Consider the following 13,991-nt stretch of genomic DNA (forward strand, 5'->3'; position numbering starts at 1 on the left):
GGGTTACATACACATATTTAAAGTGTTCCCACAGCTTTAACCACCTAAATGCCAAGTTTATTTTTCCAAGTTTAAAAGCAACAAATATTTCCATGTTTAAAAGCGCAAGTTTGAATGAAAGTTTGAATACAGCAGGTGAAAATCTGATTAAACATACATACAGAAGTCTGTATACTGGCTTACTAAAGTATAAAGTGAAGACTAAGGGTTTCACCTGCTCGGTAGTGATTAAGTGAGGCCAGCATTCGTAGCATAAAGGAGGCAGGGACAGTAATGGTGTTCCTTGTCTCCTCCAGCATCAATTCATTACGAGCGATCACCTAGAACATAAAAATGATTGAAAATCACACCAGTCAGAGGTTATTCCTTTATAGAAAAATATATCACACTATTAAAAATTAGACCTTAATACTAAGTTCAGTAAAGTTTAGTTATTCTAATAGTGAAATAATATTGCGCAAAAAAAAAATCTGCTTCCGTGTTTTAACAGTAAATTAAAAGTAAATTGTTTTATTATATGGAGCATTTGCCGCAATTAAGAATTAGTAATGAAATCGAGGGTTTGGCATAAACTTAGGTGTGTGGAATTAGGTTGCCTGCTGAATTCTGCAGTGTTGTGATGCAAACATGCAATTTTACCACTGACAAATGCCTCAGTTTATATGGTACTTCACTAGTCTGGGTCTACAATGAACCTAGTGTTTAATTACTTGGGGTCAGGGCTCTGTGCAAACCACTGGACTTTCTTCACACGAAAAATTATTAACCATGTCTTTATATACCTCACTTTATGCACAGTGGCACAGTCGAACTGGACTAGGAAAGGACCCTCCAGAAATATAAATAATTTTATACAATTAATTTATACATGTGCTTGCAATAAATGTGACCAAAATACATGAATTGAATAACTGGATATTTCTGGCCATATAGACAATCTTTGAAACTAATGATGCCTTTTAAAATAATGTGGCCATATTACTAAACAGAAACAAGCATGACTACAAAAAATAGGGTTATGGTTAATCAATAACTGGGTACAGAATTACTGGTGTATTAAAAGTAATTGCCCCTTTATTTCTTGTCATTACGTATTTTCCACATTTATTTCAATTCAGAGGATATAAGGCAGAACTAATCTACCTAAAAACCATGCTTATGAGTTGGCTTGCATCTAAAAAAACATTTTTAATCACCACTGACTTAGTTATGACATTGTTAGTCACCATAATAGGTCACATTTTACCTGAGTATGGGTTTGTCCATAACTAATTGTTATGCTCACTGAAATTGTAAATGTCTTTTGCATTTTGTAAAGACAGTTTGTTTAATGGACAAAATTATCCAACAGGCACATCATCCTTATGAAAAAGTAGCTATACCCTGAGCTTTAAAACTTTTAAAAGAAGATTGGAATTCATCATTTCCTAAATAACTGACAGTTAATAGGTCCTGTCACTGTAAAACACCCACACTACCACCACCATTCTTGACTGCTGATACAATGTTCTCAATGTAAACTTCTCTATTTTATTTTGGCTGGGCATAATAAGACGTTTGTTGTTTCAAATCAATGCTGCCTGTGTTGAATTATCTCCCCTTCTTACTAACTAATTGCTTTTCCTTAATAAATAAATGTTTTTTTTTATATGTGCTGTTCTCTCAAGTGTTAATATGTTTTGTTGAATGATTTAAGGTCATTTAGTTTATTAAATATAGGGCAATCAGCAAGGGGGCATGACTTTTTAAAACTTCTCTATGTCTGACTAATATTGATGTCTATCTGATAGAATAAACTGCTATTAAAACAAGGATACTGTAAAGTAACTTTCCTTGTGTTAAGTGGCAGAAGTTTCCAGCGGCTGTTTTCTGCTCAGCTGTTCTATTAGCTGGTGAGGCAGACAATGACTCTTTTATGTCTCAGGCACAGAGTGAAGTAGGTTCCTCCCATCACTCGTTCTAGCTTCTACTCAACCTAACGCAAGAATTCTTCACCTACAGCCCACTGCAACACGTAAAGATGCTCCCTAAACCTTTGTAGTTTAGCCCTATCATCACAATACATTAATGACTTAATGCATTACCACATTGGCCCACTAAACAAGCTTCTGGCCACTCATGTCTCAGCCTACAAAAAGGTTAAAATCACTGCCCTGGCACAACTAAACTGACCCTACAATTCTGCTGCCATCTAGTGCCAGAATGAATAAAATCTGCATATTTAAACAGTTTTTGGTCTTTAACATTCTTTTAGTATAGCTAAACATATAGCTGAATTCATTAAGGTCAACCAACTCACAATGTTTTAAAAACATATTTAAAATTACTGTTAAGACCTAACCAAAACAGCATTCCAATTTAATTAGGTTAAAACAACTGCATTTATTTTACATTGTTTCAGCTAATTATGCACATGTTTTAGCTACATGGTAATAGTTTTTTGAGCAATTCTGGATTTTAACTAAAGATTAAGTGTAAGGATGATAGACCAGCTTTTTACAGGTTACAACATCTATAAACATCTTTTGTTCTGTTCAAATTTCAGTGACCCATTTCAACATAGATCCTAATGAATAAACAGCTGGAATATTATACTACAGTTAAATAGCCAAATAATCTTTCTGTACCTCCTTAGCCAAGTTTATGTTAAATGATGGTGTCTGCTCAAGCGGAGACCAGAGTTTAATGTCGTAGTCAATTCCAGATGAGGCGAGAACTGCCAAAAGATATAAGACAAAGTCAGCAATTCTTGCAAATTTTTAAAATATTTAAATAGAATACTCTTGATATGATATCTTTATTGACCACATTTGTAGAGTATGCACAATATTTACATTTACAAGGACATTTACATGCTTAGATGTGACACTTTTTGTACAGTCACTATGCTGATGTTAACATTCTGCCAAATATCCAATCAGCTTTTGAAATTAGTAATTACATGGGTGATTTTGGGTCATTACTTTATATCTACAATAATTTGTATAAAGTTGTAATCATTCTTAACAAAATGACAATGATACATCATAAATCAGCAATTGCAGCTAGGTGGTTGCCATGGTAGTGTGTTGATTTCTAATTTGGTGTTTGCATAGTTCTCATCTTTCATTATATATCTGGCAGAGTCAGATGATATCTGCCAAATACTTTATTTTACTCTAATACTGAACACACATGGTGTGTTGCTAGTTGTTATGAGTGACATGCAATTTCTGCATGCACAGAGAACCATCCAATCATTCGTAATCAACATCTTAAGCACCCACTCCTCTGCTAGTCGTTTACCACAGCGATTTGGTTGCGACAAGAAAATCAACGTCAGATGTATGAATTTATTTTGGTGGCAGCATTTCTAAAATATCGCTAAATATATATCGCAGAAAAAAAGATATTGCAATGTAATTTTTTCTAATATCGTGCAGTCCTAATTTAGCCGTTGGGGTAATAAGGGTTGAGGGATAAGTGTCTGTGCAGTAGCTGAGGGGTTATTTAGCGGTTGGGATAGCTGAGGGTTGAGAGGTAATTGGCTGTGGGGAGTTGTTGCTCAGGGATTGTTTAGTTGTTCATGTAGATCTGGTTGGGGGAATGAGGAAGAGAATATGTGTGCTTTCTGACATCACAGAATCTTGCATTCACGACTATTTCACCATTCGTTCCCTATGGAAAAATAGGCCATTATGCAAAAACCATGCAAAAATCTTTCTCAAAAGCACAAGCACACTTTCCCCATATAAGATCAACATTTGTTGTGAATTACGTGATTCTACGACAAAAACAGCAAACTGAAAAGTGAAAATTTGTGAATACAAAAATACATGCTCAAAAAAATTAAGGGGACACTTAAATCACACATTGGATCTCGATGAACGAAAGATTCAAGTTGAAAATCTTTACTGATATAAATTGTGTAATTAGTTAAGAACTAAATGACACAATAGACAATGAAAACCAAAATCATCAAGCCATGGAGGGCTGGACTCAAATTCATACCGAAAATCGAAGTAAAACATTGAAATCATAGCCTCATCCAATTTCCGTGAATTTCATCACAGCAACTCAAAATGATTACTCAGTAGTGTGTGTGGCCCCCACGTGCCTGCATGCACTCCCAGCAATGTCTGGGCATGCTCCGAATGAGACAGTGGATGGTGTCCTGGGGGATGTCCTCCCAGATCTGAATCAGGGCATCAGTGAGCTCATGAACAGTCTGTGGCATGACTTGGCAGCGTCGGATGCACTGATACATAAAGTCCCAGAGGTTCTCAATTGAATTTAGGTCTGGGGAACGTGAGGGCCAGTCTATGGCATTAATGCCTTCATTGTCCAGAAACTGCCTACACACTCTGGCCCTGGACCAAAGACGAAAAGGATCATCCAGACTGTTATCAGCAACAAGTCCAAAAGCCAGGGTCTGTCATGGTATGGGGTCGTGTCAGTGCCCTTGGCAAAGGTCATTAACACTTCTGTGATGGCAGCATTAATGCAGAAAAGTACATTGAGATCTTAGAGCAACATATGCTGCCTTCAAGACGTCATCTTTTCCAGGGACGTCCATGCATTTTTCAACAAAACAATGCAAAACCCACTATAGAGAATTTTGAAAGGAAAAATGCGACAATGACGACCCCGTACTGTTGCACATCTTAAGACATGTTTTCAGGAAGAATGAGACAAAATAAAACCTGAAACACTAAATTACTTGGTATCCTCAGTGCCAAAACGTCTTTCAAGTGTGGTAAAAAAGAATAGCAACATTACAAAGAGGTAAATGCTTTACCGTCCCAACTTTTTTTTAAATGTGTTGCAGGCAGGAATGAAGGTTTTTAATAAATGAAATAAAGTTGAGCAAATAATATCTCAGGTACATACTATACTGTCTGCAATGAAATAAAAGTCAAAGTAAATGTAAGACATTGTGTTTTTTATTATTTGCTTTTTCCATGCCGTCCCAACTTTTTCTGATTTGGGGTTGTAGGTTAATTGCTAAATCGGTTGTTAAGCAGTTGCTTAGATATTGCAGTTTTGCTATGTAGTTGCCATGGTGTACTGAGGTCGCTAAGGTGTTGCTAGTCAATTGCTATGGTAACAGGTTAGTTGCTAAAGGGTTGTTAAGCTGAGTTGATAGGTAGTTGTTAAGGTGTTCTTAGGCAGTGGCCAAGCTGTTACTATGTGGCTGCTAAGGTTGCTATGCAGTTGCTATGGTACCAAGGTTTGATTACCAAGGTTTTGTTAAGTGATTGCTACGATGTAAGTAGATAATTGCGTATTTGGTGTGAATATTTTTGCTGAGACAGATGATAGTGTGTGCATGCACACAAGCATGCTTGGCAAATGCTAATGTGTTGCTAGCTGGTGTACTCATCGGTTGTGAAGGTTTTCTTAGGTGGTTGCTAAGGTATAGCTAAATGGTTGATATAATAATAGAATGTTAGAGTTGCTAGGCATTTACTAAGATGATGCCAAGGGGTTGTTATACTGTTACCAGTTGGTTGCTAAGGTGTTGCTATGTGTTGACAAGGTATACCAATGCTAGCTGGTCACAAAAATGTACTTGTAGTGTGTAAGGAGGTAAGTTTTTTAGGTGGTTGCTAACGAATAGCTACTTGCAATGGGAGAAGTTTAATTGCTAAAATGCCAAGTGTTGCTGGGTGGTTACTAAGATTTTGATATGCAGTTGTCAACTATATGCAGTTAGCAGCAAGGTTGCTAAGCTGTTGCTAGGTCATTATTATTGTGCTGCTAGGCAGTTGTCAAGGCATATCAGGTGGTTGTTAAGCTGTTACCAGTTGGTTGCTAAGGTGTAGTTATATGGTTGCAAATGTATACTGATTGGTTGCTAAGGTGTTGCTAGATGGTTTCTAAGGTCTGGCTAGTAAGATAAAGAGGTGGTTGCTAAGTTGTTCCTAGGTGGTAGCTATGGTAACGTGTTGATTGCTAAGGTGTAGTTATGCGAGATTGCTAAGGTGTAGCAAGGTGGTTGCCAAGTTGTACTGAGGTTACTAAGCTAGGTGGTTGCTAAGTAGTTTCAAGTGGTTGCTAAGGTATTTCATGTGGTTGCTAGGGTGCTGAAGGGTGGTTGCTAGGGTGGATGCAAAAACATGTTGGGGGAAGGAATTCTTTCGCTCAGATATGTGATTGTGTTTGTGCAATCATGTATTTATTGGGGATGAATACTTTTGCTCATACAGGTGATTTTTTGTGTGTGTGTGCGTGTAAGCATGTAATTTGGTGGGAGTGCGAATATAGTTTTGGTTTAAGGCTATTAGGCTACTTGGGTATTTGATGTGGGCAATTTAGCTGGTGGGGTAGTTGTTGAGGGGCTGTGTGGGTAATTTGGTTGATGTGTAATTGGCTGTGGGGTAGGTGAGGCTAAGGGGTTGTTTATCTGTCCATGTATTACTGGTTAAGGGTGGTGTTCAGAGATTGCTAAGCTGTTACCAGGTGGTTGCCAAGGCATTGTTGGGCCATTGCCAAAATATATCAAGTGGTTGCTAAAATGTCGAAGGCTTAACACTGGGTGAGAAACAGTCAAACTCTGCTACGAAGGTGAGGGTGAAGACAGTTTAGCAAGACTGAGCACAGCAACAAGACCCAATGTAGATATGCTGCATCAGCAAGATCTCTCCCAGGCAACAATTATGAAGCAGACTGGGGTTTCAAAATGTGATGTTTAAACTCTTTTGAAGAAGTACAAAGAAACTGGCAATGTTGAAGACCAAAGACACAGTGGTCGACCAAGTTAATTGTGGCCAGAAAGTCATACTTTCAATGTGGAAACAAGACCAAGCGACTCAACTGTGCACAAAAACATAGAAACTGGAGTGATGAGTCACAATTTGGCTGTAAGAGAAGGCAGTTTGTTCGCCCAAGGGCTGAAGAGCAGTACAATAATGAGTGTCTGCAGGCAACAGTGAAGCATAGTGGAGGATCCTTGTAAGTTTGGGGCTGCATTTCAGCAAATGGAGTTGAAGATTTGGTCAGGAATAATGGTGTCCTCACTGCTGAGAAATATGGGCAGATATCTATCTATTATAATACTATCATACTATCAAGACATCTAATTTTGATGACTGTATTCTGCAGCAGGACAATGACCCCAAACATACAGCCAACATCTTTAAAAACTATCTTCAGCGTAAAAAAGAACAAGTAGTCCTAAAAGTGATTATATGGCCCCCACAGAGCCCTGATCTTAACATCATCAAGTTTGTCTGGGATTACATGAAGAGACAGAATTATTTGAGCTAGCCTACATCCATAGAAGCTGAGGTTAGTTCTCCAAAATGTTTGGAGCAACCTCCCAGTCGAATTCCTTCAAAAACTGTCTGCAGGTATACCTAGCAGTATTTCTTCACACCTGCCTAAACTTTAGCAGACGGGAGAAGTTTGAATACTTTTGCTCAGATATGTGATTTACCTATTAGGCTAATACGGGTAGTTTTGATTTAAGTCTATTAAGCCAGTCCCATAGTTGTTGTTAAGGGGTTAGTTGTTGTGGTAGTAGTTGCTGAGGGTAATCTGACTGATGGGGTAGTTGCTGGGAGGCATTTGGCTGTGGCCTAATTTGGGTTAAGGGATAATTTGCTGTGATAAGTTGAGGCTGATGGGGTATTCAGCTGTTGGCAAAGCTTTGGTTGAAGGCTAATAAGCTAATGGGGTAGATTTGGTTTATTTGGTAGATTTGGACTATTAGGCTGATGGAGTAGTTGTTAAGGGGCTGTGGTGGTAATTTTGGTTGATGGGTTATTGGCTTTGGGTAGTTGAGGCTGAAGGGTTATTTAGCTGTTGGAGTAATTAGGGTTGGGTAATTGGCTGTTGGGTAGTTGAGGCTGAGGGGTTATTTTGCTGCCTATGTAGTTCTGGTTTAGGGATTGAGGGAGAGAGGAAGGTCTGTGAGTGTGTTCTCTGAAAGTGGCATCAAAAAACCTTGCATTTCTGAACATTCCACCATTCATTTATGATGGGAAAATGTCGACTTTGCTGGGCTGTCACAGAAAAAAACAGAAGTTTGATCTTTTCCAAAAACAGAAGCACACTTTTGCCACATGGGATATACCACAAAAACTGCAGACTATGAAAAGTGTGAAAATATTATTAATAATAATATTAATGCTGTGCTATGTTAGCTTAGAAGTAGGCTACTCACTGGGGTCGTAAGGGTGAGGCTGTAGACAGTTGACTACATGATTGTCAGCTTCTAGCAGCATCAAGTGCTCTCCTGTGTGTCTGTCCCAGATGAAAATATGGCCACAGTCTGAGCCGCTCATAACAAAGTTATTTCCCCAGAAGCATGACTCCTTTATCTGTGCTCACAAAGATCAAGATATATTAACACAAGTCTGTCAATTTTTTTGTATTTATCTAAAGTACCTGGTTATCCTGATCAGAGTCTAAAGTCACCTGGTAAGAGGTGAAAATACTATTTGTATTCCAAATTTAGCATAACCAAACAAGCAATTTTATCTAGAAAACCAGAGAAATCTAAGAAAACCAAGCCAGATATATGGATAACATGTAAGGTCCACATAGACAGTAACCTGAAAACTAAAATCAGCTCCAGATCACCATGACACTGAAGCTGTGTGGCATTTGCTGCATCAATTTGATCTCCCTATAGTAATAAGCACACATTATAAATTGTTATACATCATCATTTTACTGCCTTATACCAGTTCTCCCTGCACCTAATTACAGAATAGTCCTAATAAAGTAACTGGTACACACCATGGTCCTGGAGTTGCGGTGGCCCTTATACATCATTTTGCCTGTAGGTCGTCTAATGTTATGTGTCTCGCTTTCCTCCATCTCACGCCTTTCTTTTCTTCTGCGCAGGATCTCCTGGATACGAGCTGCTGCTGAGCGCCTGGACACAGGCATTGAGGCACAATGAATTTAAAGAAATCTAAAAGAAAATGGGTCATAAAGTAGGTTTCATGACTGTAACAATTTTATCATGCTTTCAGGTTTAAGTTAGTTTTGTGTTCCTATTCAAACATTTCAGTTGTGAGTGGCTTGTGGGCTAGAGATCACAAAATTAGACTAAAATAGGTTTTTAATAAGATCACACTAGCCACCTGTACATTAATGTAATTATCTGATTATCAATATTACTTCAAGTCATATGGAAGCAGCACAATGCCAGAAAAAAAAGACACAGACATGGACAAAGATCTTCAGTTAATATTTATATCAAACATCACAACATTCCTTCAGAATGGGGATGGGGCAAAATGTAATCTAAGTAATCATGCTATGGTTGTTGGTACTGAAAGGGCTGATGTGATTCTTGATTCTCCGTTATTTTCATGCACAAGAATTTACACACAGGTGGACAAAGCAAGAACATCCAGTGACTGGTAATCCTGTTTCATGAAAGTGGTAATTTAATATAATATCCCTGATTTGGGTGTTCACCAAGTCAATTACACTTCAGGAATATAAATCTATTGAATTATTAGATATAAATGATTGTGAATCAGTTTAACCTGATTTGTTCAAATGAATCAAACAACAGGTGCACTGGAGAGGCAGCAGCAAGACAACCATCAAGAAAAAGAATGGGACTTGTGCTCACAGCTCAGCACTGTGTAGCTTGATTGACATTTACCAGAGAACACCAAAACAGGCATATCTGCTACTGGCACCATGTTTTCTTCACATTTGAGAGCAGGTTGTGCAGGCAGTGTACCTGCTGTGTAGGCAAAAAAAACTAATGCCACTGACTGGCCTTCTAACCCCCAGACCTGAATGTAATTGAGAACTAGTCTGTAATGTATCAGTGCATCACCACCAAGTAGTGCAACAAACTGGGAGGAGATAACCCAGGACACAATCTGCCATCTCAAAAGGAGCCCAGACATTGTCAAGAGTGCATCCAGGCATGTGGGGGCCATACAAACTACTGATAGTGTGATTTTAAATTCAGGCCTTGATGGGCTGATGATTTTAGTTTCCACTGTTCTCAACAAAGTACACAATTTATTTCAGTAAAATTTTCAACTTGAATCTTTTGTTCATTCATATCTGATTTGTAATTTAGGTGTTTTTATAATGCATTTTCTCCCTTTTTCTCCCGATTTTTAACGTGAAGTGGACCAATTTTTTACCCAATTGCATTATGCTTTCTCTCTACTGGTGCTGACCCCCGCCCCTGATTGAGGAGAGCGAACTGACACACGTCCCCTCCGACACATGAGCAATACCCGACTGCATCTTTTCACCTGCACGATGGAGAGTTTTATGTGCAAATCAGCCTTGTGCATGGAGAGTAGGGCTTGGCGATATGGATAAAAAATTATATCTCGATATTTTTTTCTGAATGGCGATATACGATATATATCTCGATATTTTTTTATCCCATAAGGTAATAACAAAAAGACACTTCTGAGACAAAGCTACATGTTCCAATTTTTTTACAGGCACTTTTATTAATATTCATGCTGGGGAAGCTTCACACAAGAATTATTTTTCCTTAAAAAAAAAAAAAAGAGCTATTCTAAGAAAAACAAGAGTTGTTTTCTAAGGCATCTCCTGTTGTCTAATGTGAATTACAAATATATTGTCTGGCCCTTTAAGAATGTTAAGTGTACTATAGGGCACAGGGAGCGAGTGTGTAGGGAAGATGTTGGAATGACACGGTTTCCGGCTGAGCTTGTGTGACATTAAAAGTAAAACCCCGTTAAAGTAAACCCCTCGTTATGTTTGGACTTTATACATTATTTTATGTATATGTCGCCACAACATTAACATTTACATTAATATTTTCTTTAACTGTATAGAACTCAGTTCTGTAATACAGGCAGAACTAATCGTACATGTTACTGTGTAACTATTACAACATTTAATGCATTTTAATCAGCGTTCTTCTTCATGCACTTTATTATTATTTAACAGCTTTATTTGTTGTTTAATTGCTGTTTGCTCCTTGTTTAATGCAGAGTTAGTTCATGCAATTTAATAATGTTTGGTTGTTTATTGGCCGACAACAAGAAATACTATAATAGAAGATAAATAAATAAATGACGTGCCGGACGTCGGGCGATCGTCCAGTATAAACTAACACGACCACGTACAACATCCAGTACAGAAATCACTCCCCCATAATGTTTGTTTTTACAGATAGAGCAAGTATATGCACATCACATATACAAACACACGAGTCAGAACAACAGGAGACGCACCGTTACGTTATTATTACTTTCTCAACACTTAATGTGAAGTAAATACGTGCATGTCAGCGCGTGCATGCCCTTGTGTTGGTTTTTAAAACAAATAACGACTCGTTTTCTTGGTTTTTAACTTTGGGATTTGAAGTGAAAAACGAATGAAGGTACACGGAGCTGGAACCTTTTGTCTGGACTTGTTTTCAGCGTTCTCTACAGAATACATTATTCTGCTGCTCATCTGACACTTTGAATCCGAACCATCTCCAAATAATTCCAAAAAGAGTCATTATTTTTCTTTTTAGTAAGCAGCTCCTCCTCGATAGCTTCTGTCATGTCTTTATCCGTCTCCATGCTATCGCTGCCTGCAGGAATTACTGGTTAAGCGGTGGGGAGGGGCGAGTTGTGTTCAGTGAAGGAGAGAGGAGGGGCGAGTTGTGTTCAGTGAGGGAGAGGGGCGGGGCAGGTGAACATGTGCAGACAAACTAGGAGAAGAGAAAGACGAACTGTCGGATCTAACTGGAACGTAACATCTATATCGATATATGCGATATTGTCTTATCTTATATCGCGTATGAAAATATATCGATATTTTATAAAATCTCGATATATCGCCCAGCCCTAATGGAGAGCCACACACTGATCGCATTATTCCTCTACTCTGTGCAGACGCCATCAATTAGCCAGCAGAGGTCGTAATTGCATCAGTTATGAGGTCCCTATCCACGTCCCTACCTGGATGAACAACAGCCAAACGTTGTTCATATAGCCGCCCAGCCCAGTCAAGATTTAATACGATGTATTCGAAATCCCAGCTCTGGTGTGCTAGCATGTTTTACCGCTGCACCACCTAAGCGGCAATTTAAGTGTTTTTAAAATTTTTTGAGCAGTGTACTTTCTGTTCAGGGCGCTGAAAAACTGATTAATGAGTTTCAAGATTAGATTACCGTAATGTCCTTCTTACTGGATACTCCTTATAGAAGCTCCAGCTCGTTTAAAATAGAGCAGCTCAAATGCTAACTAGAAAGTTTGATCATATTAGTCCTACCATCTCTGCACTGGTTGTCAATTAAATTCTGCAATAATTTAAAAATACTTTTATTAAACAATAAAGCACTATGATGCCTGGCAACAACCTACAACCCAATGCATTTACTTCATTCACAAAGTGAAAGGCTAATTTAGTTCCTAGAAATAAAATCACGGAAGGGGTAGAATAATTTTTTATACATGGCCCAACAATTTAATATTTCCACCTCTGTTTGGGTTTTAGACAGCACTATACAAATAAATATAACTTGACTTATAGTTGCAAAAATATTAAGATAAAAAAAAAAAACTAAAAAAGTGAAAACAAGCATGCCACTAAAACTATTAAAAAAAGTGAAAACATGCATGCCACTAAACTATATAAAAAATTGAAACCATGCATGCCACTTATTTGCTGGGTTAATCACAGATTTCCGTGTCATACCTATGTAAACACCTAACACACTAAAGCCAAAAATGTTTAATGTTATTCACGGCAAAATTTGCAACTGCAAAAACACATTTTTAAGTTAATTTATGTTAAAATTAATTTCTTTAAGTTGCATGTTTGCACTTCAATCATCACTAATACAATACCTGATTATCCTTTCACCGACTGCAGAGCCTCGGAAATTAAATCTGAATAATTACACAAATTTTACTAATTAAATTCATACATACATCTTTATAAAGGGTTAAGAGTTATATATGACATGACATGATGTGTGCGCTGTGACAATGTTACAGACTGGGGAGCATAAAATAAATGTAAAATATAATTTTGTGCCTATTTTCTGATTGCGGAAAAATGCATGTCCATAACAGTCAGCAAAGTGTTAAGCAGTGCCAAGGGTGGTTATTTTAATCCAGGATGACATATACTTTTTTAATTACATTACATATACATTAAATTTAGATTTCAGGCTTACCAGGGTAACTTTTACTAGCAAGATCACTGAAATGTAGTTTTCATTCCTAATTCTACTTTTTGATTGTTTGTAAAAAAGAAATAAATAAAAATACAAAATTTACTGCAGCTTTAAGTAACACAATCCTACAACCCCAAAATCAGAAAAAATGGAACAGTATGGAAAAGAGAAAAAGAAAAAAAAAGAAAAAAACGCACATTGGCCTACAACACATAAAAAAGTTAGAATGGGGCAATTTAGGGCGAGTAATAAAAATAAGCTAAAAATGTTTTCACTTCATCATCACCAAGTTAAAATCCAGTTAAAATCAAAACAACAAAAAAATATAGCATTCAAAAACTTGACAGAATACTTTTGTAAATGCACTGTATAGTAAGAACTAACATTTAACATGACTTAAAAACAAACTACCATCATACCTACAAAAAATGCTTTATTATATAAAGTTAGCAGAGGGTTGCATTTCAGGCCTGCAACACAATCCCAAAAAAATTGGGACGAGGGCACTCTAGGAATAGTAATGAGTATAAAATGAAATATTGATGTGATTTTAAACAGGTCATGTCGACAGGTAATTGGTATCATGATTTGGAACAAAAGCATCATCCACAAAAGAGTCTTTGAGGAGCAAAGATGGGCAGAGTATCTCCAGATAAGTCACTACACCTTTCCAAAATTCGCACTTTGCTAAATTTATCACAAGATTGGCTTCTCTAATACGCAGAAACATAGTTTTTAACACAATTAGGTGCTGTTTACTGTCATGTACGCTGCCTGAGAGGCCACATCCTTTCTATCTTTCTATTTTTCAACAAAACTCTGCAAGATCCCATGCTGCACACATTACAAAGGCATGGCTGCTAAGAAAAGG

The 13,991-nt window shown here is 37.5% G+C and overlaps 2 protein-coding genes across 5 annotated transcripts in view; one reads left to right on the forward strand and one right to left on the reverse strand.

The window, feature by feature from the left end:
• gpr161a (G protein-coupled receptor 161a) overlaps positions 1–8,939 on the forward strand; it is a 24,504-nt gene extending 15,565 nt beyond the window's left edge. The window contains exon 6 of the mRNA XM_063006590.1: positions 8,833–8,939. Coding sequence (XP_062862660.1) covers positions 8,833–8,834 — 2 coding nt within the window. The 3' untranslated portion in view covers positions 8,835–8,939. The remainder of the gene's footprint in view (positions 1–8,832) is intronic.
• Positions 1–13,991, reverse strand: part of dcaf6 (ddb1 and cul4 associated factor 6) — a 91,021-nt gene that overhangs the window by 2,174 nt on the left and 74,856 nt on the right. For 3 of the 4 annotated variants that reach the window (XM_063006588.1, XM_063006586.1, XM_063006585.1), the window contains 5 exons: positions 12,789–12,830; positions 8,725–8,863; positions 8,147–8,303; positions 2,628–2,716; positions 215–320 (listed from right to left, as the gene is read on the reverse strand). In XM_063006588.1, coding sequence (XP_062862658.1) covers positions 215–320; positions 2,628–2,716; positions 8,147–8,303; positions 8,725–8,863; positions 12,789–12,830 — 533 coding nt within the window. The remainder of the gene's footprint in view (positions 1–214; positions 321–2,627; positions 2,717–8,146; positions 8,304–8,724; positions 8,864–12,788; positions 12,831–13,991) is intronic. The other variant, XM_063006587.1, reaches the window with a different exon arrangement.

This window comes from Trichomycterus rosablanca, chromosome 12 (genome assembly GCF_030014385.1).
Source record: "Trichomycterus rosablanca isolate fTriRos1 chromosome 12, fTriRos1.hap1, whole genome shotgun sequence".
NCBI classification, from domain to species: domain Eukaryota; kingdom Metazoa; phylum Chordata; class Actinopteri; order Siluriformes; family Trichomycteridae; genus Trichomycterus; species Trichomycterus rosablanca.